This window comes from Drosophila albomicans, chromosome 3 (assembly GCF_009650485.2).
Source record: "Drosophila albomicans strain 15112-1751.03 chromosome 3, ASM965048v2, whole genome shotgun sequence".
Lineage (NCBI taxonomy): Eukaryota > Metazoa > Arthropoda > Insecta > Diptera > Drosophilidae > Drosophila > Drosophila albomicans.
The window spans coordinates 8,039,742-8,066,175 of NC_047629.2; the positions used below are offsets into that span (position 1 = coordinate 8,039,742).

The 26,434-nt window shown below is 41.8% G+C and overlaps 7 protein-coding genes and 3 non-coding genes across 11 annotated transcripts; 5 read left to right on the forward strand and 5 right to left on the reverse strand.

Annotated features, from left to right (window-relative positions):
- Nucleotides 1–363: 363 nt before the first annotated feature.
- On the reverse strand, nucleotides 364–436 carry Trnar-acg (transfer RNA arginine (anticodon ACG)). Its single transcript has one exon. It is a non-coding gene; the product is annotated as a tRNA-Arg (tRNA).
- Nucleotides 437–5,257: 4,821 nt separating this feature from the next.
- On the reverse strand, nucleotides 5,258–9,439 carry LOC117569662 (basic salivary proline-rich protein 2). 2 transcript variants are annotated; one of them, XM_034250908.2, is made up of 7 exons: nucleotides 9,320–9,436; nucleotides 8,357–8,579; nucleotides 7,195–7,964; nucleotides 7,043–7,134; nucleotides 6,383–6,740; nucleotides 5,852–6,319; nucleotides 5,258–5,781 (listed from the first exon to the last, which is right to left on the reverse strand). In XM_034250908.2, exons 2-7 carry the CDS (start codon nucleotides 8,430–8,432, stop codon nucleotides 5,644–5,646), a joined length of 1,902 nt encoding a protein of 633 aa, XP_034106799.1. In that variant the 5' UTR covers nucleotides 8,433–8,579; nucleotides 9,320–9,436; the 3' UTR covers nucleotides 5,258–5,643. The 2 variants fall into 2 exon arrangements, with proteins under 2 accessions (XP_034106799.1, XP_034106800.1); XM_034250909.2 differs by lacking the exon at nucleotides 8,357–8,579 and having other exon boundaries at nucleotides 9,320–9,439.
- A 344-nt stretch (nucleotides 9,440–9,783) lies between these two features.
- Nucleotides 9,784–11,482, forward strand: LOC117570756 (rRNA 2'-O-methyltransferase fibrillarin). The gene is made up of 3 exons (XM_034252579.2): nucleotides 9,784–9,930; nucleotides 10,070–10,494; nucleotides 10,757–11,482. Exons 1-3 carry the CDS (start codon nucleotides 9,918–9,920, stop codon nucleotides 11,336–11,338), a joined length of 1,020 nt encoding a protein of 339 aa, XP_034108470.1. The 5' UTR covers nucleotides 9,784–9,917; the 3' UTR covers nucleotides 11,339–11,482.
- Nucleotides 11,483–11,659: 177 nt separating this feature from the next.
- Nucleotides 11,660–11,741, reverse strand: Trnas-uga (transfer RNA serine (anticodon UGA)). Its single transcript has one exon. It is a non-coding gene; the product is annotated as a tRNA-Ser (tRNA).
- A 160-nt stretch (nucleotides 11,742–11,901) lies between these two features.
- Trnas-uga (transfer RNA serine (anticodon UGA)) lies at nucleotides 11,902–11,983 on the forward strand. The gene has a single exon. It is a non-coding gene; the product is annotated as a tRNA-Ser (tRNA).
- A 130-nt stretch (nucleotides 11,984–12,113) lies between these two features.
- LOC117569527 (transmembrane protein 53) lies at nucleotides 12,114–16,187 on the reverse strand. Its single transcript, XM_034250727.2, has 5 exons — nucleotides 16,044–16,187; nucleotides 15,502–15,648; nucleotides 15,175–15,359; nucleotides 13,008–13,289; nucleotides 12,114–12,925 (listed from the first exon to the last, which is right to left on the reverse strand). The coding sequence occupies exons 2-5, from the start codon at nucleotides 15,617–15,619 to the stop codon at nucleotides 12,335–12,337; spliced, it is 1,176 nt and encodes a 391-aa protein (XP_034106618.1). The 5' UTR covers nucleotides 15,620–15,648; nucleotides 16,044–16,187; the 3' UTR covers nucleotides 12,114–12,334.
- Nucleotides 16,188–16,778: 591 nt separating this feature from the next.
- On the reverse strand, nucleotides 16,779–17,488 carry LOC117569334 (uncharacterized). Its single transcript, XM_034250464.2, has 2 exons — nucleotides 17,379–17,488; nucleotides 16,779–17,324 (listed from the first exon to the last, which is right to left on the reverse strand). The coding sequence occupies exons 1-2, from the start codon at nucleotides 17,411–17,413 to the stop codon at nucleotides 16,895–16,897; spliced, it is 465 nt and encodes a 154-aa protein (XP_034106355.1). The 5' UTR covers nucleotides 17,414–17,488; the 3' UTR covers nucleotides 16,779–16,894.
- A 68-nt stretch (nucleotides 17,489–17,556) lies between these two features.
- On the forward strand, nucleotides 17,557–20,552 carry LOC117569333 (probable ATP-dependent RNA helicase DDX27). Its single transcript, XM_034250462.2, has 5 exons — nucleotides 17,557–17,730; nucleotides 17,803–18,627; nucleotides 18,838–19,570; nucleotides 19,712–20,249; nucleotides 20,314–20,552. The coding sequence occupies exons 1-5, from the start codon at nucleotides 17,638–17,640 to the stop codon at nucleotides 20,462–20,464; spliced, it is 2,340 nt and encodes a 779-aa protein (XP_034106353.1). The 5' UTR covers nucleotides 17,557–17,637; the 3' UTR covers nucleotides 20,465–20,552.
- A 289-nt stretch (nucleotides 20,553–20,841) lies between these two features.
- LOC117570618 (uncharacterized) lies at nucleotides 20,842–22,868 on the forward strand. Its single transcript, XM_034252380.2, has 5 exons — nucleotides 20,842–21,049; nucleotides 21,108–21,991; nucleotides 22,056–22,118; nucleotides 22,219–22,414; nucleotides 22,471–22,868. Exons 1-5 carry the CDS (start codon nucleotides 20,963–20,965, stop codon nucleotides 22,627–22,629), a joined length of 1,389 nt encoding a protein of 462 aa, XP_034108271.1. The 5' UTR covers nucleotides 20,842–20,962; the 3' UTR covers nucleotides 22,630–22,868.
- A 459-nt stretch (nucleotides 22,869–23,327) lies between these two features.
- LOC117570548 (DNA mismatch repair protein Mlh1) lies at nucleotides 23,328–25,608 on the forward strand. The gene is made up of 2 exons (XM_034252270.2): nucleotides 23,328–24,166; nucleotides 24,235–25,608. Exons 1-2 carry the CDS (start codon nucleotides 23,362–23,364, stop codon nucleotides 25,401–25,403), a joined length of 1,974 nt encoding a protein of 657 aa, XP_034108161.1. The 5' UTR covers nucleotides 23,328–23,361; the 3' UTR covers nucleotides 25,404–25,608.
- The last annotated feature ends 826 nt before the right edge of the window (nucleotides 25,609–26,434 follow it).

The following is a 26,434-nucleotide window of genomic DNA, read 5'->3' on the forward strand; positions in this document are numbered from 1 at the left end:
ATCTACAGGTAAGTTCATAATATGAAGTATTAATAAAACAAGTACAATAAAAGAGCAAAGTTTGTTGAATACAAATTTGAGCCGACGACTGTGTAAATATGGAAATATACATCTGTGTAAATATGGAAATATACACCAATTCATATGCGAGTTCAACCAATTTCCGACCTGTAAAAATTTACGGAAACTAACACTTAAAGTATTTTCTGTGTGGATAGACTTTTGATTACTTTTTCGTAGTTCATAAACATATGTTTTTAAAAATGCATATAATATTTAAGACATAGCAATGCTTTTAGCAATAAAAAGTTAAATACTCTATTAATTTAACAAATAATATTAAAAAAAAGCAAAAAAAAACTTCGATCCTGCCAGGAGTCGAACCTGGAATCTTCTGATCCGTAGTCAGACGCGTTATCCATTGCGCCACAGGACCGTTGATACCCAAGCGAACAAAACACACTTTTAGTCGACAAGCAAGCGCCGACCAATGAGAACGATCGCACGTGTGCTTATCGCAGCTATTTATAGACCAATGTCAACAACAACAACAACACAATGAACGAAACATGAGAATGAAGTGTAAACAAACAAAGCATAGCGAAGCCAACAACAACAGTGGCTGACAAAAACGGTGCTTCATCTTGCGCTGAAATAAACTTTGATAGATATAAGTATGTAAATGAAAGAGAAGGGCATAGACAAGGTGATGAAGATGGGCATTCACATTTTTGGCCACTTGAGAACTGGTTGCCGATTGACCGGCTGACCAACAGTTTAAGCACTGCTACAGTAAAAACTCACCGTGAAACGAACAAGACATTTTTGCTTAAATGCGATGCCAGTTGGGGGAGAATTGTAGGAAAAGTGTAACATGAATTCCGAGTGATTTCCATGCGAATCAACTACCTGATATCCGTTTCCAATTGTCTGTGCGTCTGTCTGGATCCCACACACACGAGTGTGTGCGTATGTGTGTGGGTGACTGTTGTATCCGGTTTGCTTCGTTTGATTTTGATTCTAATTGTTTTCGTCCACCAGTCCAGAGTGCAGCCCCGTACACATTGCCAGCTCTAATCTCACTGCGAAAATTACCTGAACTGAACTGCAGGAAAACTTTATCCCAAATGGGCAAATAATTATTCGTGCAAACCAAACGAAACCATACCAAGCCAAACGAAACGTATCGAATCGAATCGAATTGAATCGCACCGAAGCCCCTGGGCGAAAATTAAGCAAATATCACGTCGATGGTCGACGAATGAAAATCAAAGACATGCAGTCCCCATCCTTATCCCCACAATGGAGCTCAGTTTGGATACAAGCGAATCCCCGTAACAAAATTCTTGTACAAAGTGCGTGTGAAAATCTCTACGTGTGTGCCTAAAGTTTTTCTTCTTTTTACCGACCTGTGTTTTGTGGGGGGGATGAAATTAGGGGAGAAGTGTTCGGTGGGAGAAGGGGGAGGGGGGGAGGATATCTGATCGGAATCAGTTTGATTGTTTGAGGTTTTAATTACAGAGAGTGGATATTTGGAGAAGCTATCGAGCGAAGGAGTGCCAGACGAGGGGACAAGGCAAAGCTGGAAATTGGCACAAATTGTGGCTAATCCTGCAAAACGAAACTGCTTTGAGTTGCCAACAATACAAATACTCGTTCTATCGACAGTTTTCACTAAAGAAGCAAACAAATTTAAACCATTTCAAGCTTAAAGCTATTGAATTGAATGGATATGGAAATTTGATTTGGATTCATATCGCATTGAAACTGTATTTTTTAGTTACCCAAAATAGGAGAAATCAAAACCTGAGAGCGTGACAGCAGCGTGCTAACTAATTCTATACAATTCTTTCTAATTCTCCATAGCAGAACTTAAGTGAAGAATCAAAGTTAATTGGATTCCTAAGCCGTAAGCTTTTCCTTTCTTTATACCAGACTTCGAAATACTTTATAAGCGGTTTTTAGAAAGCAAAAGTATTTAAAAGGGTCTACAATAAATGTTAATTCAATTTAACAAATTATACATTCTCAATGATAGATAAAGAACTCTTATAATCAATATACTGGCAATATATATATTATATATATTGCCAGTATATTATAATATATTATATACATTTCTGCAAAGTAAGAAAACAAATCCAACAAATCATTAATATAATATTCCAAATACGTAGTATTATTTTATTTTTGTTAGTTTGTAGTATTTGAAATTATCAATGAGAATGAGAATGAATGAGAATTTATAAATTTAAAGTAAAATAAAGATAATCCTTAGTCACAGCCAACTTAAGTTCGAGTTGGTAGTACCCAAAAAATACATTTATATAAAATCGAATATTATTATTAGAAATAACAAATGTAACTGACAAATTAGAAACTAATTTATTGCACATGATGACAATGTGTTCTATTCAAATTGTACTTCTTTGCAAAGCAAAAAAAAAAACAAGTCGAACAAATCATTAATTGATCCCACTAAAGTGAGGCATACATATGTTTTGGTTAATAGTAGTTGCAAACTAGTTGCAAACTAATGTGAAAGTAGTCGAAAAGGTTGAATGTTGTTTGCGCAAACTGTGACACAGAAACTTTTTTGCGCAAACAAGATCCAAGTAAACCCAATATGTAGTTAGTAGCAACAACAGCGGCAGGCAACTCGCTTTAACTTCGTTTCGAACTGCAGCGACTAAGCCCAGCGACCCGCAACCCTGCTCCATCCCCCTGCTTCAATCCCCTTTTCACCCTTTGCGAGTAGGGCCCCCAATAAGTAAATTGTACAGTTGGCGCAAACGAGTAAAGAAATCGCTCATGCAAAACTGATTGACTGTAACGAAATACAAAAAGCAAAGAACTGTAAAGAGAAACACGAAACTTGTTACAGTCGCTGCTGATTTTAGAGCCCCTCTTTCCACGACAACTCTCCGACTATGCGACTATATAGTAGTACATCACGCTGCCAAATGCCGAAGCCACAAACCGAATACCCATTGCAGCAGTATATGCCCGTTATCTTTCTGCGTTTATTTATGTAGTTTGGCTGCTGCGCCCGTTCGTATGCAACGCTTTCATTACTCTTACTTTGTGCCATCTGCAACACTGCTGTGACCAGGGCTGCAATCGATAAATTGTTGAGCCAATGCGATAAGCTTGACTCCGCACATTTCAGTATACTAGGTAAGAAAACGAAATGGAAATACTAAATAAAATACTCTCAAAAATGTGATTGATCGATTTGTTAAGAAATCGCTTGCAGCCCTGGTTGCAGTTGTCTGATTTTTATTGAAGAGAATATCGTTGGACTCGCTGATTTCTTTGAACTTTTTTTTTGCCGTTGCACGCCTTTTTGTTGGTTGCACAGTTAATTGAAAGGAATTGTTAATTCACAAGTCCTTGCAGCAACACAACCGTCTCCCTGTCCCCCTCCGCAACCTTGGTTACACACCTCTCTCTCAACTGCTGTGTGTGTCTCTTTGTGCGTGATTGGTCGGCACAAATGGAGCTGCTTAATGATGACTATCGGCCGCAGGCGTTAACTGTACTTACAATCGCCACTCGTCGTCTTTTGGATCCGTTGTCGGCACTTTTTGTGCTTCGCTTGATTTTTGCACTGCGCTGCGCTGCACCGCACTGCAATTCAATTATTTTAATTTTTTACCTCTTCACACATTCGCACAGCTTGATGCTGGCCGCTAGAGGGCGACACGCGCACTTACACTGTTCCAACTTTTGTCGCTTTGTTTATTCCTTGACACTTATTTGTCATATTTAGTATTTTATGTGGATTATACAAAGCTTACATTCTGTATGTGTGTGTGCGTGTGTTCTGTAAAACTTGGTTTGACACTCGCTTTGCTACTTAACCGCAATAATTGCTCACGTTCTCACGCCCCCGTCTTCTATCGCCTGCTTCTTCTTCGTCATTGTGGCTTTTAAAACCAATTTGGCGAAAATATAAGCAACCCTATGCCAAGCCTTCTGCTCCCTCTCCAGGAGGAACCAGGTCAAATGCTGCTCTAAGATGTGTGTAATTAGACGTGACTTTTCCTCAAGTTTTTCCAGCTTCTTTTGTGCGCAGCATTGGATGATTGGGCTGGGTTGACGACAGGAGGGGGGGGAGGTGAACTCAGCGTGAGCTTAAAGTCTTCTTAACACTTTTGTTGCTGTTGCTGTTGCTGTTTAGTTAGACATAGGCACGGCTTAATTGTACTAGGACATGGCCCTTGGTGTTGCTGCTGCTGCTGCTGTTGATAATGATGGGGATCCAGATTGAGGTTAGACAGCAAGTGCCAAAGGCAATTATAGAGTAGCAAGTTAAATGTGACGGCATAATGTAACTGCACTTAAAGATAATGCCGTTAAGTATCATACCATTTAAGACAGCATCACGACCATCTTGAGCATTAATACACTGATTACTGATTGGTATTTTCATCAATAATTCTCATTAACAAATTATGAAAAGCACAAATGTGCATACATCTAATGAATGTGGACACATTTTTTGCTCAAGCGACATTTCCCCACCTACAGCATCGACAGCAACATCAAACATTTAATCTAATTATCAGTTACCTGTTTACCCTCGACAACAGTTAATTTGTATAACGGAAATCTCATTCCTTTCAAGATGCTACATATCCCCATATCCCCCTGACGTATGTATGCGCAACCCCTAATAAGTAGTACCACCCATTTCTGGATAAGATGCCACCTCCCCTCGCAACATGCTCCATTTCGTCTCGCGGCGCATACTTGCGCCTTAGGTTTGAACAAATTGAAAACATGCCAAATAATTACATATTTTTATATGTGAATTTTTCAATTTATATGCCGTCAGGCAAACGCACCATGCATATTTTCCGGTGACGTGTCACGACATTGACATCCACGACATATTCCCACTACACGCATAAACCCAAGTCAAAAGCAGTGTAGTCGTTTATTTATTTATGCAAATTATGCAAATGACGACCTTGAAATCAACCTCAGCTCCCAAATGTTACTGAAAAGCTTGCTCCACTAAGCTTAGCCTGGACGCCTTTCTTAATAAGCTTAGCAAAGACATCAACCGGTTGAAAGCTGCCGCTGTTAACAGTTCATCAAAACTTCATTTGAACTTGTTATCGAACTAGAATCGCTCGCTCAAAATGAAAACGGAACTGATTTTTTAGACAGATTCGATGTTCCATTTTTCTTGCACAATAATAAAATCAAGAGTCAAATTTATATTTATTTCTAATTTATTGATTTGTATGTACGGTATTTAATGTGTTTACAAATGTCTCTTGAATGCCTGGAAAAAATAACATACACAGACCAAATAACAGACATACAATGTTCTGCGTTATATTTTGAAATATATAACAAGCTTTATATATTATTATATATATATAGTGATCAAGTACATCTCCACATTTGTCAATGATTGATGCACATATACATAACATATATATAAATTAGTTATTAAATACAAAATGCGTTTTTATACATTCTAAATGTACAAAAAGAAATTAAGATGAAGTCTGGAAATGATCAAAAAACACAAACGGAAGAAAAGACAGGATGAATGGGAAGGATCAGGAGGGAAATTTTATGAGGGGTTGAAAGCGTATGGACTTAAGAGAGATAATGTGCAATCATTTAATTTAAACGCTGAGTAACTGGCAGCTTCTTGCGCCGACGTCGCAGCTGTTGGCTACGATCCCAGTACTCGTAATAGCGTTCCTGTTTTAACCACTCCTGATATTTATACCACCATTCCTCCCATTTGATGTAATCCTGCCAAGCAAGAAAGAAACGAATATTAGGATTATTTGGCACATTTCATAGTCAGCATCATCACACTCACCTTCAGATCCAAGTCCCTCAAATAACCGCGACTCTTGTAGTACTCGTAACGAACGCGCACATCATCCCACGACAGCATACCCGACGGTGCTGTGGTGGCCAACTCCTCGGGAAAGTGACCAGCCGGTGCCGGCGAGTACGAATAACGACGCGGCGGCGATTCCATACCCTCTTCGATCATCACTTTGAGCGCACCACCCGCCGAGTCTTTGGTGATGCGCATATTCTCCATATTGCTGCGATCGATGCTCCATTGAGCCATTTTGCCGAATCGCTCGGATAGCGTTAGACGCGTGGTCGCCGAAAATGATGGCAATGCTGGGCTCGCATCATCGCTATCGGAACCGCCCGAATCATCCGAATCCGATGACGAGTTGGCATTATTGCCACTGGCGCTAGCGCTTGTTGCAACCGTCGCACTTGTTTGCTTTTTCCGTTTTTCACCTTCGATTTTGACACGTGTGCGCAGCTAATGGAAATAAATCAAGAAATTAGCATTCAATTCATTAGAGATTTGCGCGTATTAACTCACCTCTTTCTCCTTCTTTTTCTTTTTGGCCTGCGGTACTGCTGCTGCGGCAGGTGCAGCTGGCTCTGGTGGCTCTGGCGGCCGATGCTTTAGTCGCGGATCCTCTGGCGGCGGTGAATGACGCGACGCGCGACCGACTTTCATATGCACATCCGACGATGTGCCGCGCTCGTGACTTATATGACGCATTTTGGCCTCGCGATATTTATCGATGCCACCGCCACCTCCGCGCACCGGCGGCGGAGTTGTCGGGCGACCGTGCAATCGGCCATGCGACTCTGGCGGTGGTAACGGTGGTGGCGCCCCGGCACCACGATAATGGCCACGCGGCTTGGGCGGCGGCGAACGCGGACCACGAGAACTGTGTGAAGAGAAAGAGCATTAGAAATTGTAGATATTCGTTGAATAAGGTTAATAAACAGAAAATTTAAATTATTTCAATACAAAATACATTTTGCAATTATCAATCTTCGTTGCAAATATATTCCGAGTATATAAAACATATTCCAAATACGTAAGTAATTAAAAAGCTGAACTAGAAACTTTACAGTTGGCAACCATAAAACCCGCTTATAAATGATTTAATTACAACCATATTATACCAACATAACATTTGTCTTTTCTATTCACTCTGTATGACGAGATAGATATTTGAAAACTTACCGAGATCTGTGACGATGACTGGGCGAACACAGTGAACAGGAATCATCCGAGCTGCTGCTCATGGAGCTGTTCGAGCGTGACCGCATTGAATGCTAAATAAGTGTTGCAATTAATAACGATTCCATATTAAATATAGTCATTTGTCTACTTACCCTTGGGGGCGGTGACGGTGGGCGCTTGGACCGTGGCAGAATGTGCGCTGGGCCCATTCCACGTTTCTCCATTCCCGACGACGACGATGGAGGCGGCAGCGGCGGCGAACGGCGCCGGCCAAGCGGTGAACGCGACGCGTTTGTCGGTTTACGGCGCATCTGAGATGAGGATGAGCCGGTTGCCGGTTCCGGCGGCGATCGCGGACGGCCATGACCGTTGCCCGGTCGTCGGAGCATGTCGCTGTTGCCACTGTGATGATTGTTCGGGGATCGGGGCATGCTGCGCGGCGGCATGGGAGGCGAACGTGGACGGCCACGCATTGGAGGCGGTCCGTTGTTGTGATGTGGCGATGGTGGCGACATTACCGGCCGGCGATCCATGAACTGCGGTGGCGGTGAGCGGCGACGTGAATGCGATGGCGGCGGCGGCGAAAGCGGCGGCGATTTGCGCAAACGTGACCGACTCCGTGAGTGCGGTGATCGCGAGCGTCCGTAGCGCGTGGACGACGAGGATGGCGGTGGCGCGGAGTTCGGTGGCACGCCTGGATAACGCGAATAGCCACCAGGTTGGGCTGTATCGCGTTCACTTTCTCCAGAGCTGCTCTCGCCTTGAATGTACATTTTCTTGTAGCCGGTGTGGCGCCAACGATTTGGATCTTTCTCCTCGGCTTCGATGAGTTTCTTGTCCCAGTAATCGTTGGTGGTGTTGGCACGTGCCTTCTTCATAACGTTGTCGATTTCGCGACGCTTTCCAGCAGGTAAAGATGGATCTGCAAGTTCAAAACGTATTTATACAGATTAGAGATGTTTCATTGGCATCCAAAAATCTCCCACAACTTGCGAATGGAAAGTCCAATTCAATTTAGATAATGAATAGCTAAATCCTTTCGGATTTGTCTTCAAAAAATTTCCTAATGCCTAATCAACTAAGAATTAGAGAATTCTTCGAATCTTTTTCACTGAGAATTAAAGAATTCTTCGAATCTTTTTCACTGTCTTTTTGCAGACTTTAATTAATAAATGTGTTTCCCCCAAAATTCTTTGAAGAGCGATTTGTTTTGCGTGTATATCGATATCGATCATATCACGCACATATCACGATCGATGACGCCATCATATTGGCGTCATAATTATCGATGAGATCGATATACCTGTTAGGTACCTGTTATGCGTGCAGCTGTTGGCTGTCTGTCCATGTGCAGTTTTGGATTCAAATCGGGGCGTCTGCGCGACGCCATCACACGACTCGTATCGCGCTCTCTTTCACGCACGTTTAATTCGCTATTCGTTTAACTCGCGCGCTCAAACACTATCTCATTATATATCATAAACAATATATATTTATATATATTATTTTCTTTTTCTTAATACACATACACAAAAAGCTGCAAATATATTACAATTGATTATAAAAACATGAGAGAAAGAGAGGCATTAGAAATGGCGTACAATAACAAGAAGGAACAACAATATCAACAATGAGAGATAAAAACAGTCCCAACGTAACATAAAAAACAAACGAAACGGAATGAAAAACACGCGCGCAAGGCAGCTTAACGTACTGTACGGAAAAGAACGTAACGTAACGTTACCAGCCCACAACTATTCGTGTGTGGTGGCAAAATATCACGCATTACGGCCAACGTAAGAACGAGAGACGAGAACGACAAACAGCTGTGTATCGTAAGCGGTGCTTACGTGCGCGTCGCGGCTGCCGCAAAACGTAGCGTCACCCGTGGCATCAACGTAACGATTTTTTTTGCCATAATTTCCATTTTTCTTTGGTTTTTCAGCCCATGCCGCGACACGTTTGACCATGAAGGCCAATTAAATGCAATGTTCCAGGCTGAATTTTCGACTTCATTTATATTATTCACAAAGTGGACAGCACGTATACCGGCTTCTCATAGATATTTGTTGTGCTCTTTTAAAAATCAAAGTGACACACACACACACTCAGGCACGCACATACTACATAGACATTTGTATGTATGCATATTTTCTTCCCGTTTTTTTGCCTTGTCAGCGACAAATAAATCGAAACCGAACACGAACCGAAACAGGCAATTAATGTATGTTAAGCTAATAAAAACGATAGAAACAGGCACTAAACTAATTTGCTTACATTTGTATACGTTTTGCGTGCACGCTTGTATATGTTTTGTAGGTTTAAACACAAATGGCAAACACGGCGCTTATCTTTTCTCACATAATTTTCAGGCGACGGCCATATTTGCGCAGAGTTTCAATGTGACCGTATATGATATACCGTAAATTACCTAACTGAGTAATTTACGCATAATAGAGTCATGTTAACGCAAAAGTCTAGCTGTTATGAGAATGTTAAATCATATTTCATCAGCTGGAATTCTTAGGTATATTATGAATATATTCAAAATCTGATAAATGCTTATTAATAAATATTCTGTTTAGCATTTCAAGCAATTTAAAGCAAAATGCTTAGAAAAATGGCATGAAAATCTACCTCAGATTGCACATTTTTAAAAATTTTAAGTCGTTCCTGGTCATCGACAATGTGCATCCCTGGGAACTCAACATCAAACTGTACGGATTTGGTATTTTACTGTATTTTTCAAAAATCAACTTGCGGTCACGCTACACACGTGGTTTCTTTTTATGCGTGCAGCGTTTTTGATATACCGCGTGCGTTTTTGAATTGGTGGAGACACTTGTATTAAAACACAAAAGTACAGATATTTAAAATGGGCAAACCTGGTAAGTTGATCATAAACAACAAATATCAAACTTTTGTAACGATAAATGAGCATTCTTAGATTCAAAACAAAACAACACAACCTTAACCTAAGAACGAAAGAGAAGCAGTTATTTTAATACGTTGATTTTTTTTCAACAGGTTTCAGTCCTCGTGGTGGTGGCGGCGGCGGAGGTAGAGGAGGAGGCGGTGGTGGTGGCTTCCGCGGTGGAGCTGGAGGACGCGGTGGCGGCGGTGGCCGTGGAGGCGGCGGCGGATTTGGTAGCCGTGGAGGAGGCGGTGGACGCGGAGGTGGTGGTGATCGCGGCTTTGGCGGTGGTCGTGGAGGTGGTGGCCGCGGTGGCGGACGTGGTGCTGGAGGTCGTGGAGGTGGTGGCCGTGGAGGCGGTCGTGGTGGTGGCGGACGTGGAGGTGGTGCTGGAGGCTTCAAGGGCGGCAAAACAGTCACCATTGAGCCACATCGTCACGAGGGCGTGTTCATTGCCCGTGGCAAGGAGGATGCTCTGGTCACCCGCAACTTTGTACCCGGCTCCGAGGTCTACGGCGAGAAGCGAATTTCCGTTGAGGTACGTTTACAGTTTATTTATAGATGGCATCACTGCTTATGATGATGTTGTGCAGGGGTACAGAACATGACAAAATGTGGTCATGAGTGTGCGTGGCGTCTGTTGCGACTGTGTGCACTTCAGGTGCATGCTAAACAGTTGCCGACGGTGTCCACGTGACGCTTAGAATTAATGCACAACTGAGGCAGCTATCGATCCAGCTACAATCAACACTTCTGTATGTGGTCAACTACAATTCGATTTTATCGTTTTTTCTTTGTAGACTGGTGGCGAGAAGATTGAGTACCGTGTGTGGAATCCCTTCCGTTCCAAGTTGGCCGCTGCTATTCTTGGCGGTGTTGAGAAGATTCACATGCCTCCCGGCTCCAAGGTTCTTTATTTGGGTGGCGCCTCTGGCACAACCGTGTCCCACGTCTCGGACGTTGTCGGACCCGAGGGTCTCGTTTACGCCGTGGAGTTCTCACATCGTTCCGGCCGTGATCTGATAAATGTGGCAAAGAAGCGCACCAACATAATCCCCATCATTGAGGACGCACGTCATCCACACAAGTATCGCATGCTAGTCGGCATGGTGGACACCATTTTCGCTGATGTTGCCCAGCCAGATCAGGGACGTATTGTCGCACTGAATGCCCAGCATTTCCTTAAGAATGGCGGTCACTTCGTCATCTCTATCAAGGCGTCGTGCATTGATTCTACAGCGCAACCTGAAGCGGTCTTTGCTGCTGAGGTGAAGAAGATGCAGGCGGACAAACTGAAACCACAGGAGCAGCTCACGCTGGAGCCTTACGAGCGTGACCATGCCGTCGTTGTGGGCGTCTACCGACCACCACCAAAGCAGTGAAAGTCTGACGAGGCGAATGAGGATTGTGAATGTGGATAGGTTTTAAGCTATATACATAATACTTCTATTAATACAGTCGTATTGTATTAAGTTTTCTTTTTAACTATTAAATCAAACAAACCATAGTTGTAAACACTTTAAAAATGCAAACTATTTTTTGTAACAGACGTACAAAATATATAAAAAAAAAAAAAAAAAAACGAACGAAAATTTGTTTACATTTTAAATGCAGTCGAAGGGCAAACGATGTAAATATTCAACAATCGGAGTAGAATTACATTTACTTAAAAATTAAAAACAAAAAAAGTAAAAATAATTTTTCGCTGCGGACAGGATTCGAACCTGTGCGGGTAGAACCCAATGGATTTCAAGTCCATCTCCTTAACCACTCGGACACCGCAGCACATGTTTGACTGCGTGTCAAAACTGGTATTTAAAATTAGACTTCGTACAGCGCCATCTATGATCGTTACGTCGAACTCACTAAAACGCCACCTATGCAATACACACATAACATTTCCCGTAATATAACAAATAGGCAGTTTGGCAGCGTCAAATTCAAGGCTGCGGTGTCCGAGTGGTTAAGGAGATGGACTTGAAATCCATTGGGTTCTACCCGCACAGGTTCGAATCCTGTCCGCAGCGGTCATTGAACTTTTTTCATTTTTTTAATTTTTCCTTTAACAAAAACAATTGCTTTTGATTAGTTTTAATCAAATTACTTTATTTAGCGGTGATGCTGGGTGCTGGTCTCAAAATATAACAAATATACCTGTCGTTGTCGTACAGTGGAGCTTTTACTTTGCATTCATCGCTTAATTCTAAAGAATTGTTGTTTGCAGCCATCAATTTTGGTATAATTTGAAGATTCTGGCGCACACACACATACACGTACGTAGGGAACAAAATGGTTAAACTTTAATTCTTAGAAACTAGGTAAAATCATGAAATCGTCGCAAATTTAGTTATCACCCACAAATGAATCGGAGAGGTATTTTACAACTTTGCGCGCTTGGGCACACCAACAGCCTCAAGAACACCGCAGCTCTCCAAATGCTGGAACAGGGTATCCAGGTACTCATCCCGATGCTTGATCAAATGGGCCGCATGCTGTGAGCGTTCCCAGCATTTGAATGTAACCTTAATGTTGGCACGCTCCCAATTCTCGCGTACAGCGTGATTGGAGGATGGCGGGCCGATGGGATCGTTGTCGGACACAAAGAAGAGCGCCGGTGCCTTGAGCAGCGTTGAGTGGAACATTTGACTGGAGCGCATGTAGTGTATGGTTGCCTGATTGTGGAATGTCTTCAGATGGTACAACGTGTAATTGCGCAGAGCGCTTTGCATGCGCTCATTCTTTGGGAAAATCGATTTGGGCAGTCCGACTGGGATTTCAGTGATGTCGGCGGCACTGTCCCAAATCTGGCAAACAAAACGATCCAGAATGCTGCCATAACGATCCATATCACGCGACATTTGCAACATTATCTCGCCCAACTGGTATGCGCCGACCGAGAAGCCGTGCATAACAATCGGCTCATATTGTTTATTGTTCTCCAGAAATTTCAGCGTCTCTGCGGCGACCACCTGGCAGGGCAATAAAACAGGGAGAGCAAAGTTAATAAAGAGATCAAAACCAGTTCGGTGTAATCGGTTTTATGGCTTCTACCTGTGTACCCTTCGCCGGCCAGAGCAGCTGCCAGGGTGTAATGTGCACGACCATCACATCAAATCCCATTTCCGTGTAAATCTGAGCGTACTTCTTCAAATGCTTCTGCTTGGCCATCAGCCAGGCCATCATTAGGACCAGTGGATTGCCCGTGGGCTTCTTGAACGCCAGAGTCTTGGGATCCACTTCGATATTCGCCTTGTTAGTCGTATAGAGCGTCATATTCTTGGTTATATCCTTGGAGGACAAATACCTACGATTCTTTATCGATGTCATCGCGCTCTGTATAATACAAATATTGAAATATCATCATTAGTCAACGGTTATATTAGATTATGCTTATATATCTATTCATTGTCATGCATTTCCGGATCTATTCTTAAGCTATATAATATATTTTCAAAATAACATTTTTACGTGGTGCTAATCAGATCTTTATATAAATTAGACCTAACAATTAATTGTTTGGTTAGGTCTAGTGTAACTTTAATCTAGTAACCGATTAGATAGGGTTGACGTCTGGCATCACATCTGATTTCAAATGTGGCCTGAGACCCGACCAAAGAGTTCTCGTCGATAAGAAACATTGTTTAACAGATTAAAGATGGGGATTCACTTGGAGACCTAATAACATTGCTTTTATTACTCAAACAATATATATTAAATTATATTTAAAGACACCGTACAAAACAAAAGGAGAAATATTATTTTAAGGAACTTTGGAATAAGTATTACATAATTTCCTTAGATAAAGATTATAAATTCGGAAAATAATAATAATAATTAAAATGCGTATTTGTTCATGCGCGGCGTATTCGAGAACCGTCAATATCGCGGGTATTCAGTTAACTAAATTGTAGCTTCTATATATTCTTAATCCAGCTGATATCACGTACTTTGTTTCTTTTTTTATAGAGACCGTAACAAATCTATCGATAAGAAGGTTGCAATTTAGATAAGCGCTAGACAAAGTCAATTCAGATAATTACCGTTCCACTGGCCAGTTCCTACTATATTACTGTTTTTTTTTTTTTTTTTTTTTTTTTTGTATAAACTTAATACTCAAACTCACAAGTTGCATGCGCCGATATATCTTAAACAGTATATATAAGAATATTAACAGTAGTGCAATTTCAATTATAAAATCCATAATTATGATTATAAAAGGGAGAAGAACAATAACTATTTTCTATCTAACATGTATTTGCAGATACAAAAGCTTTGATCGACTGCCTTGTGTGGGAAAAGAGCATAGAGCACTGACAAGTGCGCCCATCTTCCAATGAAAGCCTATATAAATCTGGAAATCTGGAAAATCGTCATTCGTGAGTGTAGTTGAGGGATCTGAATTGCCATTTGCGGCGGATTGAATTACATTGCGGGATTGGAAGAAGCGCCCACCTACACCTACATATGGCATGTATACGTAGTCCACAGAACTTGGAAATTGCAAAGAGAGAGAGAACCACCAAATGTGGGCTTGCGCCGAAAGCTTGACATTGAGCGCCATTATGATCTATCTATCATAAAAGCTGTCCCAATTGCACGAACATATATATGGATGTATATGTGTGTTGGTTTGTTCGTAAACGTGACAGTAGAGGTCGCTTTACGTATTTAAAGCTCAACTTAGGTTAAGGGTTTATTTCAAACGTATTTTGCATATTTAAATGACGAATATTTATACGGTTTATTCAACCAACAAATGGGTACCAGCTAATTACATGCTGTACAATATTGTATATAAACATATATTTCCATTTTTTTGCCGGCTAATCACTCAAATGGAAAACTTAAATCATTGTACGGGAACAAAGTTCACAATCGTTTTTTATCACCACCGGCTCATTTAACAGCGGTCTGCTACTATGTTAATCATCATTTGAGTGGGTGCTGCTAATGTAAACACATTGGATGTAATGTTAATTATGCAAAATGTTGTGGTAGGGATAATGTTATTCATGCACTTTAAACTATGTTATGATTATGTTATGCAGAGCGAGAGACAATTGAAAGCAAATACAATGTATATAGAACGAACACTGCTCAAATTAAGCGTTGATTGGCAAACAATTAAAGCAATGCAGACATAGCTAACGAATTAAAATCAAATGCCATGCATGACAAAAATTAAAATATTTAAAAAATGTAAATTTGTTTCGCTTACATTCTGCACCAGCGGCGTTTGAAGGCTTGAGAAATTGCGCGTTAACGGCCTTTGCATTTCCCGGTACTCCGCCAGCGGCCCCTGCAGAAGACCCTTGCCCTTTCCACCGGCTGCGGCGGAAATGTTAAAGAAATTATCCGCATAGAGATTGTCGTATGGCAGCGCTGCACTGCGATTATTTTGTGCTGATGAGGACGGATCATTTGTGTTGTTCATATAGTTGCCGTTGTTGTGGGAGCGAGACATACAATAAATATAAATAAAGAAATTTGCAAGGGTGTGAGAGTGTGTGTGCGTGTCACTTAAGAGAAAAGTTTAAGCATTTACCACCAAAGGAGAGGCCAACAGCAAGAGTGGCGGCCGTGCGACCGGCGGCAAACGGTAGATTTATTGATTTTCTCGCTGCAGTTGCGTAAAATGCAGTGCGAAAGAAATGTGAAGCCATTGTTTACAGATATTTTCTTGGTTGTGTGTCTGTATGCAGTCATCGTGAAGGAAGAGAAGAAACGACAATTGACGAAAATATTACATTTATTATAATTAATATGCAAAGTGTGTAAGAGAGAGAGAGGGAGCACACACACACCCGCAAGATTACCAAAACACTCACACACACGCACGCAAAACCGATGCACACACCGAAGCAAACTAAACAGCGCTGCACAAAAACTGAACTTTGGACCTGGACCTGAGCAAACCCGTCTGCTGCAGACGAATTTAATTTTTATTAAATTGATATGTACATATAGATGTATGCTTATGTTTGTACGAGACACATCAAGTATACGGCGTGTGTGTGAATGCGGATGGAAGATGCACTGTGGACTTTGGATGATAATGAAAATTCATTCCTAATGGTCAGCACTTACACACTCTGAATTTATAAACGGATCACTTTGTTTACTTTTTACCAAACACTCATAAACACAGAGTGGCAACTAAAACAAAAATAAACTGCGCCAACGTCCGCGAATGTGTCTTTGTTGCCAGAGAACAACAAACACAATGTGCCTGCTGTTTAGCAGTTGTCGAAATACCAAATGATGACTCTTATCGATAACACTCCTAATCGACAATATCTCGAATCAATTGCACAATTATTAACAATAAACCCGATATAAATAGGTGGCATCAATTAAACTATAGTTGTTTTGTCATTAATTGCGCTTGTGAATATATTTTGTATAAAATGAATCTTTTACAGCTAAACATTTGACAATTTTAAAATATCTTCTAATCGGAATGCAACTCACATCATTTTAAATCGCAGTTAATTTAAATTGCATCAACATTTACTTCAACTTTTGCCAATGCAATCGGACCAACGGACCGCTTACACACATTTGGCTATCAAACGCTGGATTAACCAATATTCAGGTTAATTGGGCTTAAGAAGATACGTCATTTATTTACAGGATGGAATACAATGGATTAACATGTTTTAATCCATTTATCTACACATACATATCTTCAAAAAATGCAATTAAAGACCGATCGATCGGATTCACACATCCAGTTACAATGATTAAGACAAAATAATATCAATTGTCAACTAATGATTACATTTTTACAAAATAGGTCACAAAATAGTATTAAAAAGAAAATTAGAGTCCTCAATCAAACATTTAATTAATCCATACAGCAACAGATTAAATTTGTTAATATTTGCATTTATCTTTTGGCTTAACAAAAATTACACGTAAAACTAATTAAGAACGAATTATTGTGCCACCAATTGCGAATCCAATTGTCGCACATCAACGCCCAGTTCGGTCAAACGTTTCTCCTGCTCCTTTGTGTCCAAGCCGTGTTCCTTGTTGTACCTGTAGTTGACTGTGAGCTGCACCTCTTCTAAACCGCTAACGTGATCATACAGATTGCCCTCTAGGCGCAAGTCAATATCGCTCTCTTCGCGCAGTATGCAGAAGTAGACCAGAAATATCGCCAGGCTGGCGGAGATTACATAGGGCTGGTACCACAGTGCCTCGTCGCCGCCACCGCTGCGCGATTCACTCGCACGCCAAGTTGCCGCCTGGCTACCAAAGAATTTTATGGGTTCATTGCTAATCGGTTCTTCGTCTTGCGATTTGATGCTGCTGCCTGGAAGTTTCTGTGCATAGTTACGAACACCCGAGATGGGCAGCAACGACCTGTAGAAGATATTGTTTTAATATCTATTGGTGTAGTTAAAGTATTTAACATACCTGAAATTGCGAGTTTTTGTCAACAAACGCAACATTTTTCCTTTGTCAGAACTAACAAAATTTCATAACAATTGCTAGAACAGCTGTTTATGGGAATTTATCGATAATAACTTGAGTAGCCGGTGTAACTGAGCTGCCAACTTATGCCCAGTTCTCTTTTGGCAAATTTTCAAATGCGGTCACTCTGTTGCTTACTCGCACACGTGTTGACGGCTTGAGCATACAATTTGTAAACACGCGCTGCACTAAGCGCATAAAAATGGGCGCAACTAAAAATATGGACTTGATCGGCACAATTGAAGACGATGCCGAGGTGGAGAATCTATCTGAGGACTCAGACGCCGAAGTAGAAGTAAGAAAACATAATTTATTGTTACCTGCCATGTCTCTTAAGCACTCTCTTTATTAACCCGGCTTTGCGCAGTATCAACCGACGAAACTGCGACACAAAAAGGTTACCGAGTTTGAGAAGGGCTTCGAGTTTGTGTCTTCGGTTAAGGAGTACAATCAAGACACCTGGGATGATCTGATGAAGTACGTAAAGCGCAAGGCGCGCACAAAGACAGACGACAAAATCGCTGCCCGTCTTCAGCAACGCGGAGGTGCCGAAGCTGTGGCCGCCGAGCAGAGCGATGAGGAGATTGCGCTTTCTGATGATGAACTACAACACGATAATCTGCGACTACGCGAGAAAAAGCTAAGCAAGAACAAGAAGAAGAAACAGAATGGTGACGATGAGGAGGAGGAGGAGGGCGAAAAGATGCAATTCGATGACACTATCGAGGCTAACGAGCTCATCACGTCCTTTTACCAAATGAATCTATCGCGTCCCCTCATGCGCGCTATCGGTGTGCTCGGCTACATCTACCCAACACCCATTCAGTCATCGACAATCCCCGTGGCTCTTCTCGGACGCGATGTTTGCGGCTGTGCGGCGACGGGTACGGGAAAAACTGCAGCCTACATGCTGCCCACATTGGAGCGTCTGCTCTATAGGCCACTTAACAACAAGGCCATAACCAGAGTACTGGTGTTGGTGCCAACTCGTGAGCTGGGCGCCCAGGTTTATCAGGTGACCAAGCAGCTTTGCCAGTTTACTTCAATTGATGTTGGTCTAGCAATTGGTGGACTCGATGTGAAGGCGCAGGAGTCTGTGCTGCGACAGAATCCGGATATTGTTATAGCGACACCGGGTCGTCTCATCGATCACATCAAAAATACGCCCAGCTTTACCTTGGACTCCATTGAGGTTAGTCTAAAGCAAAACTTTTCTCAAGTCGTACAGTAGCTAGTTTCTATGATGATGCTCCATCCTTGCGCGCTGAGCTTTTCCAAGCTGTGCGGATAACTCACTGGTACTTGCAATTGCGCTGCAGTTGCAAGCTGATTTCACTTTAGAAAGCACAAAAATACTTGTTTACTTTCTAGTGCAATTAACGAATCAAATCTCAAATTTCAGGTACTCATTTTGGATGAAGCAGATCGTATGTTGGACGAGTATTTTGCGGAGCAAATGAAGGAGATCATCAACTCCTGCTGCAAGACTCGCCAGACGATGCTCTTCTCAGCCACCATGAGTGAACAGGTCAAGGACTTGGCTGCTGTCTCACTGGACAAGCCCGTCAAAGTGTTTGTGAACAACAATCAACAGGTGGCCTACAATTTGAGGCAGGAGTTCATACGCATTCGCGAGGACAAGGAAGGTGATCGGGAACCCATCTTGGCCAGTTTAATTTGCCGCACCTTCCACGATCATTGCATGGTCTTTGTCCAGACCAAAAAGCAGGCACATCGTCTACATATTCTGTTAGGACTGCTGGGCGTTAGAGCTGGCGAATTGCACGGCAACCTAACGCAGCAACAACGATTGGAGTCGCTCAAGAAGTTTAAGGAGGAGCAGATTGATGTGTTGATTGCCACCGATGTGGCGGCACGTGGTCTCGACATTGTGGGCGTAAAAACCGTCATCAATTTTGTAATGCCCATTACCACAGAACATTATATCCATCGTGTGGGTCGTACAGCTCGTGCGGGACGTGCGGGTATCTCTGTATCGCTGGCTGGTGAGAAGGAGCGCAAGATTGTCAAGGACATTATTAAGAATGCCGAGAGTAGCGTCAAGAATCGCATTATACCGCCAGAGATCATTGAGAAGTATCGCAATAAGCTCACTGGTCTGGAGCCCGAGATCCGTAAGTTATTTATCATTATTTTTGTTGACTAACTGACTTATGGACTAAACTAACATCGCACTACCAATATATAACGTAGATCTTTCAATTTGATTCTCTAAATAATTCAAAACATGGATTAATTTTGATTTTCATCTACAGAAAACATTCTCGACGAGGAGCAGGCAGAACGTCAGCTGGCCAAGACGGAGCAGCAGCTGTCGAAGACGGAACGCAAACTGCTGGGGCAACCCAATGAAAGACGCACCTGGTTCCAGACCAAGCAACAGCGAGAGAATGAAAAAGCTCGTCTTGCCTTAAACGATGGTGATGAGGCGGGCAAACCTGCAGGTGGCAAAGGCAAGACAGCTGGCAAGCGGAAGCGACCCGAATATGGTGGCGACGGCGAAGATGGGCCGCCAGTTAAGGAGCTAGAGGCCAAGCGCAAGAAGAAGAAGGAGGAGCCAAGAAAGAAAACACCCGAGCAGCTGGCCAAGGAACGCGCCATGAAGGAAGTGGAGAAGGTGTCGCTTGTGCGCGCCAAGATGGCGAAGTTACGCAAGCGACCTGGTAAATTGGGAGCAGCAACTGAAAATACCAAATATTCAGGAGCCGGAGGCAAACCCAAACGGCGTGGAGGACAATCCGCTTTCACTAACGATTTGACTGATGTCAGTCGCAGTGGAGCACTGCGTTTGAGGTGAGTATTAAACAACTAATCGACTGTCTACATGGCATACAAGTATTATATTATATTTCAACAGATCCGAAGCCAATCGTCACAAAAAGATGTCGAAGATTTCGGCCAAAAAGAAGACGAGCAACGTTAAGCTGATCAACAAGGCGGGCAAAAACAAATTCAACAAGGGCAAAAACTTTGGTGGCCCTCGTTTTAACAAAAAGGGCAAAAACTAATTATTGCGGAGGCGCATTCTTAATTAATAAAATATTGAAACAAGTTATAAATATTTAATAAATAAGTGTACATACATCTTGGTGTATTTGAATAAAAATACAAATACTAAGCTGCTCAATGTGACCATCATGTCATAGAAATGAGATAACGACAACTTCACATCTCTTTTCTATAACATGATTTATTTTTATTGAAGATTTGCTTTATTGCTGAAGTTTTAAAGTCAATACTAAAGAATAAATTAACACGCAATACAAATATTTTAAAAATAAGAGAATATACATTTTACTTAATTTAAATATTAACATATACTGAGCTGCTCAATGTGACCATCCCGCTTTGAAAAAATGGGTAATCGAGTTATTCAGCAAGGTCACACTTCATTTCAAGCTTTACCATTTTTGTTTGGTTTTTTGCTTTTGGCTGCGTAATTTTTTAATTACTATTTTTTAAATGTTTTAATACATTGCATTTTGTCCAAACGCAACAACAACAAAATGACAAACACAATGACGTATGGCCCACCGCCGGATTCGGATGATTCTGACGAGAGCAGCTACGACGGCTTCTACTTTGCTGAAAAAGTAAATATTGCAAATTTCCATTTTGGATATTACTAAAACACATTTGTTATTCGCATAGCTAAAACGGGAAAAGTTCAAACCTCATGTCCCCCCAGATCAGAGTCTCTACAATGCTCTGATGGATGGCGATTTTCACAGGGTTTGTGAACTAATCGATGAGCTACACTTTGAGGTGGATAATCCGGTGTGCGGTGGCCAAACAATGCTGATGCATGCTTGTCATAACGGTAACTTTGAGCTGGCCTCGCATCTGATAAACAAGTACAAGGCAAACGTCAACAAGCAGGTGGATTCCACAATGCCGCTAATGCTGGCTTGCGATTGCCTCTCAAAAGACGGCGTTGTTGCTGAGAAGCTGGTGCGTCTGCTGTTGTGTAAGGGAGCTATTATTAATGTTTCGGATAAGTTTGGCATGACGCCGTTTATGTTTGCTTGTCGCAATGGCTACACCAACGTAGTGCGTCTGCTCATCAAGGATGTGAGCTTCGAAGCAAGGGACAACCAGGGCTGGACTCCCATATTCTTTGCTGTTGAAAACAATCATGCAGATATTGTCAAATTGCTGGTTGAGGCGGGCTTTAATGCAACCATTGCCAACAATAAAGGCTACACTCCAAAGCAAGTGGCGGAATTTCATGGATTTTACGATCTTCTGGAGTTGCTGCCACGCGAAAATAGTGTCTACATGGTGCCCACCGATTTCTTGACCTACAGCACGCTGCGGGATCATGTCCCACGCATTTTTCTAAAGTCGGACTGTCCGGAGTACTTTCAGGAACTCAATAGCATCTTGCGGGCTTTGAATATGGAGAATATGGTCGAGCATTTTGCCAAATCACGTATTTCACTGGGCGAATTTCTTAACATGGACGATAAGAAGCTTTGTGATATTGGCGTAAAGTTTCCTATCTATCGCAACAAAATTATGAAGGGTATTCTAGAGTGAGTATAAAGAAGTAATCGAAAGAAGAAACTGTTTTCATTTAATTAATTTCCCACGCGACAGCTTTCATTTGCATCACTGGTCAAAGAAGTCCATAGCGCGCGTTAAAAAAGATGGCATGGACAAGTGAGTATGAAATTGGTTTGTTTTTTAGAAGATATGTGAGAAAACATAAAATATAGAAAACATATATCAAATATAAAAACTCGACTGAAATTCCTTACAGTTTCTACGACATCCTGATGATCACAGGCAATCATTTGCAGCATTTGGTCATTATCCAGGCATCGCTGCGCTTCGTCATACAGAATCAGTTGCAGAACAAACTTGGCCAGCCATTGGAGATGCAGTTAACCAATTTGCACAGCAGCTTGAACGCTTATCGTGGCGTCATTAATGATCTCACCAAGACTGTTAAATATGTAAGCATTTATTTCAGCAAAGTTTTCATATTTAAAACCGTTGTTCTGTTTTGCAGCTTGGTTCCTTTAGTCCACCTAAGAATCCTCTTTATATTAACTACGATGAGATTCTTGCAGAGCGCAAGCGGAGTAAAGTTCGCAGCTATTTTAAATATACGACTATAATTTTGGGTATATCAGTGTTTATTTGCTTTAAATGCAAATGGATGTTCTAATAGCACACTACTGCAATGGAAAGCAGAAAACTTGTAGTATTAGTTAACAAACATTTCCTTGAAAACTTTAAATGTTCGAAACGACACAGTACAATTTAATGTTAATGTACGAATTTTGAAAATTCTCTTTGAGTTCTCGAATCAAAACTAGTTGTAGTGCAAATGCTTTACGAACTGTTAAATAATCTTTGTGTTTAACCATATATGAATTAATAAATGGATTAATATTGTTGATTTAATGTCGTTATTAACTCTTTTATTTTTTTAAGTGCTAAATTGTTTGTGATCCATTGTTTTGAAAATAACAAAAGTAGTGTCACTCTTAGCACAATAGCTTACAAACTCTTAGAATAGCATGAAATTTTAACAGTTATCTTTTGAAGGATAGTATTAACTGAAAAAAAGGTGACTGCAATAAAACAAGCACCATCTATGTGTAAGGCCCGGGACTTTTCAGCCCATGGGTTATATATGAATATTGAAATGATGGTAGAATAGTGTAGAATAACGGCGCGATCTCTTAGCAAACCGCATGAATTAAGTTATATACAAAATGCTTTAAACAGACAATATTAAATCATACATGGATTATTTGTTTATCAATGTGCTGAGTGACGTCACAATTGCGCTATTAAAGCGATAAGTTCGAATATACCAAAACAAATCTAAATCGATAACTCGATAATATTGTTTTGCTTGGTGCTATGCATTGCACATAATTATTTTGGCGCCATGCTGGAGCCTGGAGTAATCAAGAAACTGGATGAAGTCGTTGTCAATCGCATAGCAGCTGGTGAAATTATCCAACGACCAGCCAACGCCCTCAAGGAACTTCTAGAAAACAGTCTGGATGCAAAATCTACGCATATTCAGGTAAACATTAAAGCCGGTGGCCTCAAATTGCTGCAAATTCAGGACAACGGCACAGGCATACGCAAGGAGGATCTGTCTATTGTCTGCGAGCGCTTTACCACCTCCAAGCTTAGCAAGTTCGAAGATCTCACCGAAATCGCAACCTTCGGATTTCGCGGCGAAGCTCTCGCCAGCATCAGCCATGTGGCCCATTTGACCATCCAGACGAAGACGGCGAACGAACGTTGTGGCTACAAGGCCAACTACTCGGATGGCAAACTGTTGGGCACGGCTAAGCCATGTGCTGGCAATCAGGGGACCATCATCAGCATTGAGGATCTGTTCTACTCGATGCCACAGCGACGTCAAGCGCTCAAATCTCCGGCCGAAGAGTTCCAAAAGATATCCGATGTGCTCGCCAAGTATGCGGTGCACAATCCCCAAGTGGGATTCGTGCTGCGCAAGCAGGGCGAGCAGCCGGCTCTGAAGACGCAGGCGAACAGCACGCGGAGCGAGAATATACGCGCCATTTATGGCGCTGCCATTGCCAAGGAGCTGATGGAGTTCAGCTGTAAAGATGACATGTTCAAGTTCGAGCTGGAGTGCCAGCTAACCCAGGTGAACTATGCGGCCAAGAAGGCGATAATGCTGCTGTTCATCAATCATCGCTTGGTTGAGTCAGCGGGTGAGAAAATCCATTAATGAATTCTTGGCGAGAGATGTTGTATTTATTCCACGAATCCCGCTTTGCAGCACTTAAGACCGCGGTGGATGCGGTGTACTCCACCTACTTGCCGCGTGGTCAGCATCCCTTTGTCTACATGAGCCTCACAATGCCAGCACACAATCTGGACGTCAATGTGCATCCCACCAAGCACGAGGTGCACTTTCTCTATCAGGACGAGATCATTGAGCGCATCAAGCAGCAGCTGGAGGCGCAGCTGCTAGGCAGCAATACCACCAGAAGCTTCTATAAGCAGCTCAAGCTGCCCGGTACCCCGCAGCTGGAGGACACCCAAGTGATGGACAAAACCCAACGTATCTACGAGAAGGAAATGGTGCGCACCGATTCCACGGAGCAAAAGCTGGACAAGTTCTTCAAGCCATTGGAAAAAGCCGATTCGGGCTCCAGCTGCGAAACACCAACAACCTCACAAGAAGAAAGTTTCCGGGTGATTGCAGCACGCAAATCAAAAGAGGTGCGACTCTCCAGCGTTCTAGACATGCAGCAGCGCATCGAGCGCAAATGCCAAGTCCAACTGCGCGGCATCTTCAAACAGCTCGTCTATGTGGGCTGTGTGGATGAGCGACGCGCCATCTTTCAGCACGAAACGCGTCTCTACATGTGCAACACGGTCGCATTCAGCGAGGAGCTGTATTACCAAAGATTGGTCTTTGAGTTCCAGAACTGCAGCGAGATCAGCGTGGTGCCGCCGCTTCCCCTGGAGCAGCTGCTGCTCATAGCGCTCAACAGTCAAGCCGCTGGCTGGGAGCCCGAGGATGGCGACAAATCTGAGCTAGCCGCCAATGCCGCTTCCATTCTGCAGCAAAAGGCGCCCATAATGCGAGAGTATTTCGCACTGCGCATCTCGGACGATGGCCTATTGGAATCCCTGCCTGCCCTGCTGCCCCAGCATATGCCCAGTCGTGCCCAATTGCCCGTCTATCTGCTGCGCCTGGCCACCGAGGTGGAGTGGGAGCTGGAGGCCGAATGCTTTGAGAGTTTCTGTCGGGAGACGGCGCGTTATTATGCGCAGCTCGATTGGCAGGATGATGGCGACATGCGCGACCAGCACTGGCACATGGAGCATGTGCTGTTTCCTGGCTTCAAGAAGTATCTGCTGCCGCCAGAGCGACTCAAGCGCGAGCTCTATGAGCTCACCAACTTGCCAACGCTCTACAAGGTGTTTGAACGGTGCTGAGCCTTTGGGTTCAGAACTACAGTCAATATAAGCTATAATAAACAAGAAGTTAAACTAAGTACATCGATTCCTTGCCCTTGATGATCCATTGCATGTAATATGTGAGAGGCCTCTTCACTAAGCGCATATAAATAGCGGAGATCATTAATGTAAATTTGTTAGATTAAGGATTGCAAATTTAGGCATTGTTATTGAAATAGATTTTAACGTCGAAACTTAATAAAAGTCAAATTTCTTGAATATAAAAATGAAAAATATTTCATATTCTTGAAAATGTGAATTAAGTAAATCTGTAATATTTAATACAACAACTTTATTCTTTTGATCTTCTTGATGTATATCCGCTAGGTATACCGAATAGAGAGTTCATTATAACATTTTCAGGAATAATATGAAATGTTTTTCTTTTTTATTATATAAATAGCAAACATTTTTTTGTTTAAATTAAACTTGATGATTTAATCAATAAAATATTAATTTTATACCAACTCGATTTGCAATTCATTTATATTTTGGAATTTTATAAATTATGTTAACTTCTATATCAGATACTGATATAGGATAATGCATTCAATATTAAATGGCATATATTATATTATAAATATTATTTTAAGTTGCAATAAACATTTTACGAACTTGAATATTTCCATATATTATTTATAAAGATGGTAAATGAAATTTGTTTTTAAGAAAATGTCTGAATATGTATATATGTTTTAATTAAATTTAAAATTTTAATTAATTTTTAATTTTAGTCAAATAAGAACTTTCTCTATGCATTGTGCGACTTTTGGTATAACATTTGCTTTATTCAAAATATTACCCATATCAAATAAACCATGCGCCCAATAAGAACTCCTCGACAGATTTTTTTGTGTTAATAACATACTACAAATATTTATTTCTAGATCATCATGGAAACCCAGGCCAGCCCTCCCAAAGTGTATTGTTGTGTAGTTTCGTGTAAAGGAACATTATAAACATATTGTGTGGTTATAAATTGTGGAGCACCGTCTGTATCCACAAACGTA

What these genes read in the sequence shown, in the direction of transcription:
- LOC117569662 (XM_034250908.2), bottom strand. Translation starts at nt 8,432, where the DNA reads ATGGCGTCGCGCAGACGCCCCGATTTGAATCCAAAACTGCACATGGAC. An exon ending in AACAGCTGCACGCATAACAG is followed by an intron (nt 7,965 to 8,356) that starts GTACCTAACAGG and finishes TTGAACTTGCAG; the next exon opens with ATCCATCTTTACCTGCTGGA. An exon ending in CACCGTCACCGCCCCCAAGG is followed by an intron (nt 7,135 to 7,194) that starts GTAAGTAGACAA and finishes ACACTTATTTAG; the next exon opens with CATTCAATGCGGTCACGCTC.
- LOC117569527 (XM_034250727.2), bottom strand. Translation starts at nt 15,619, where the DNA reads ATGGCTTCACATTTCTTTCGCACTGCATTTTACGCAACTGCAGCGAGA. An exon ending in TGTTGGCCTCTCCTTTGGTG is followed by an intron (nt 15,360 to 15,501) that starts GTAAATGCTTAA and finishes CGTCCTCATCAG; the next exon opens with CACAAAATAATCGCAGTGCA. An exon ending in GGCCGGCGAAGGGTACACAG is followed by an intron (nt 12,926 to 13,007) that starts GTAGAAGCCATA and finishes TTGCCCTGCCAG; the next exon opens with GTGGTCGCCGCAGAGACGCT.
- LOC117570756 (XM_034252579.2), top strand. An exon ending in AGAAGCGAATTTCCGTTGAG is followed by an intron (nt 10,495 to 10,756) that starts GTACGTTTACAG and finishes TTTTCTTTGTAG; the next exon opens with ACTGGTGGCGAGAAGATTGA.
- LOC117570618 (XM_034252380.2), top strand. Translation starts at nt 20,963, where the DNA reads ATGACAAACACAATGACGTATGGCCCACCGCCGGATTCGGATGATTCT. An exon ending in ATTATGAAGGGTATTCTAGA is followed by an intron (nt 21,992 to 22,055) that starts GTGAGTATAAAG and finishes CCCACGCGACAG; the next exon opens with CTTTCATTTGCATCACTGGT. An exon ending in AAAAAAGATGGCATGGACAA is followed by an intron (nt 22,119 to 22,218) that starts GTGAGTATGAAA and finishes AATTCCTTACAG; the next exon opens with TTTCTACGACATCCTGATGA.
- LOC117569333 (XM_034250462.2), top strand. Translation starts at nt 17,638, where the DNA reads ATGGGCGCAACTAAAAATATGGACTTGATCGGCACAATTGAAGACGAT. An exon ending in TTACCTTGGACTCCATTGAG is followed by an intron (nt 18,628 to 18,837) that starts GTTAGTCTAAAG and finishes CTCAAATTTCAG; the next exon opens with GTACTCATTTTGGATGAAGC. An exon ending in AGTGGAGCACTGCGTTTGAG is followed by an intron (nt 20,250 to 20,313) that starts GTGAGTATTAAA and finishes ATATTTCAACAG; the next exon opens with ATCCGAAGCCAATCGTCACA.
- LOC117570548 (XM_034252270.2), top strand. Translation starts at nt 23,362, where the DNA reads ATGCTGGAGCCTGGAGTAATCAAGAAACTGGATGAAGTCGTTGTCAAT. An exon ending in TCGCTTGGTTGAGTCAGCGG is followed by an intron (nt 24,167 to 24,234) that starts GTGAGAAAATCC and finishes CCCGCTTTGCAG; the next exon opens with CACTTAAGACCGCGGTGGAT.
- LOC117569334 (XM_034250464.2), bottom strand. Translation starts at nt 17,413, where the DNA reads ATGTTGCGTTTGTTGACAAAAACTCGCAATTTCAG. An exon ending in ACAAAAACTCGCAATTTCAG is followed by an intron (nt 17,325 to 17,378) that starts GTATGTTAAATA and finishes TATCTTCTACAG; the next exon opens with GTCGTTGCTGCCCATCTCGG.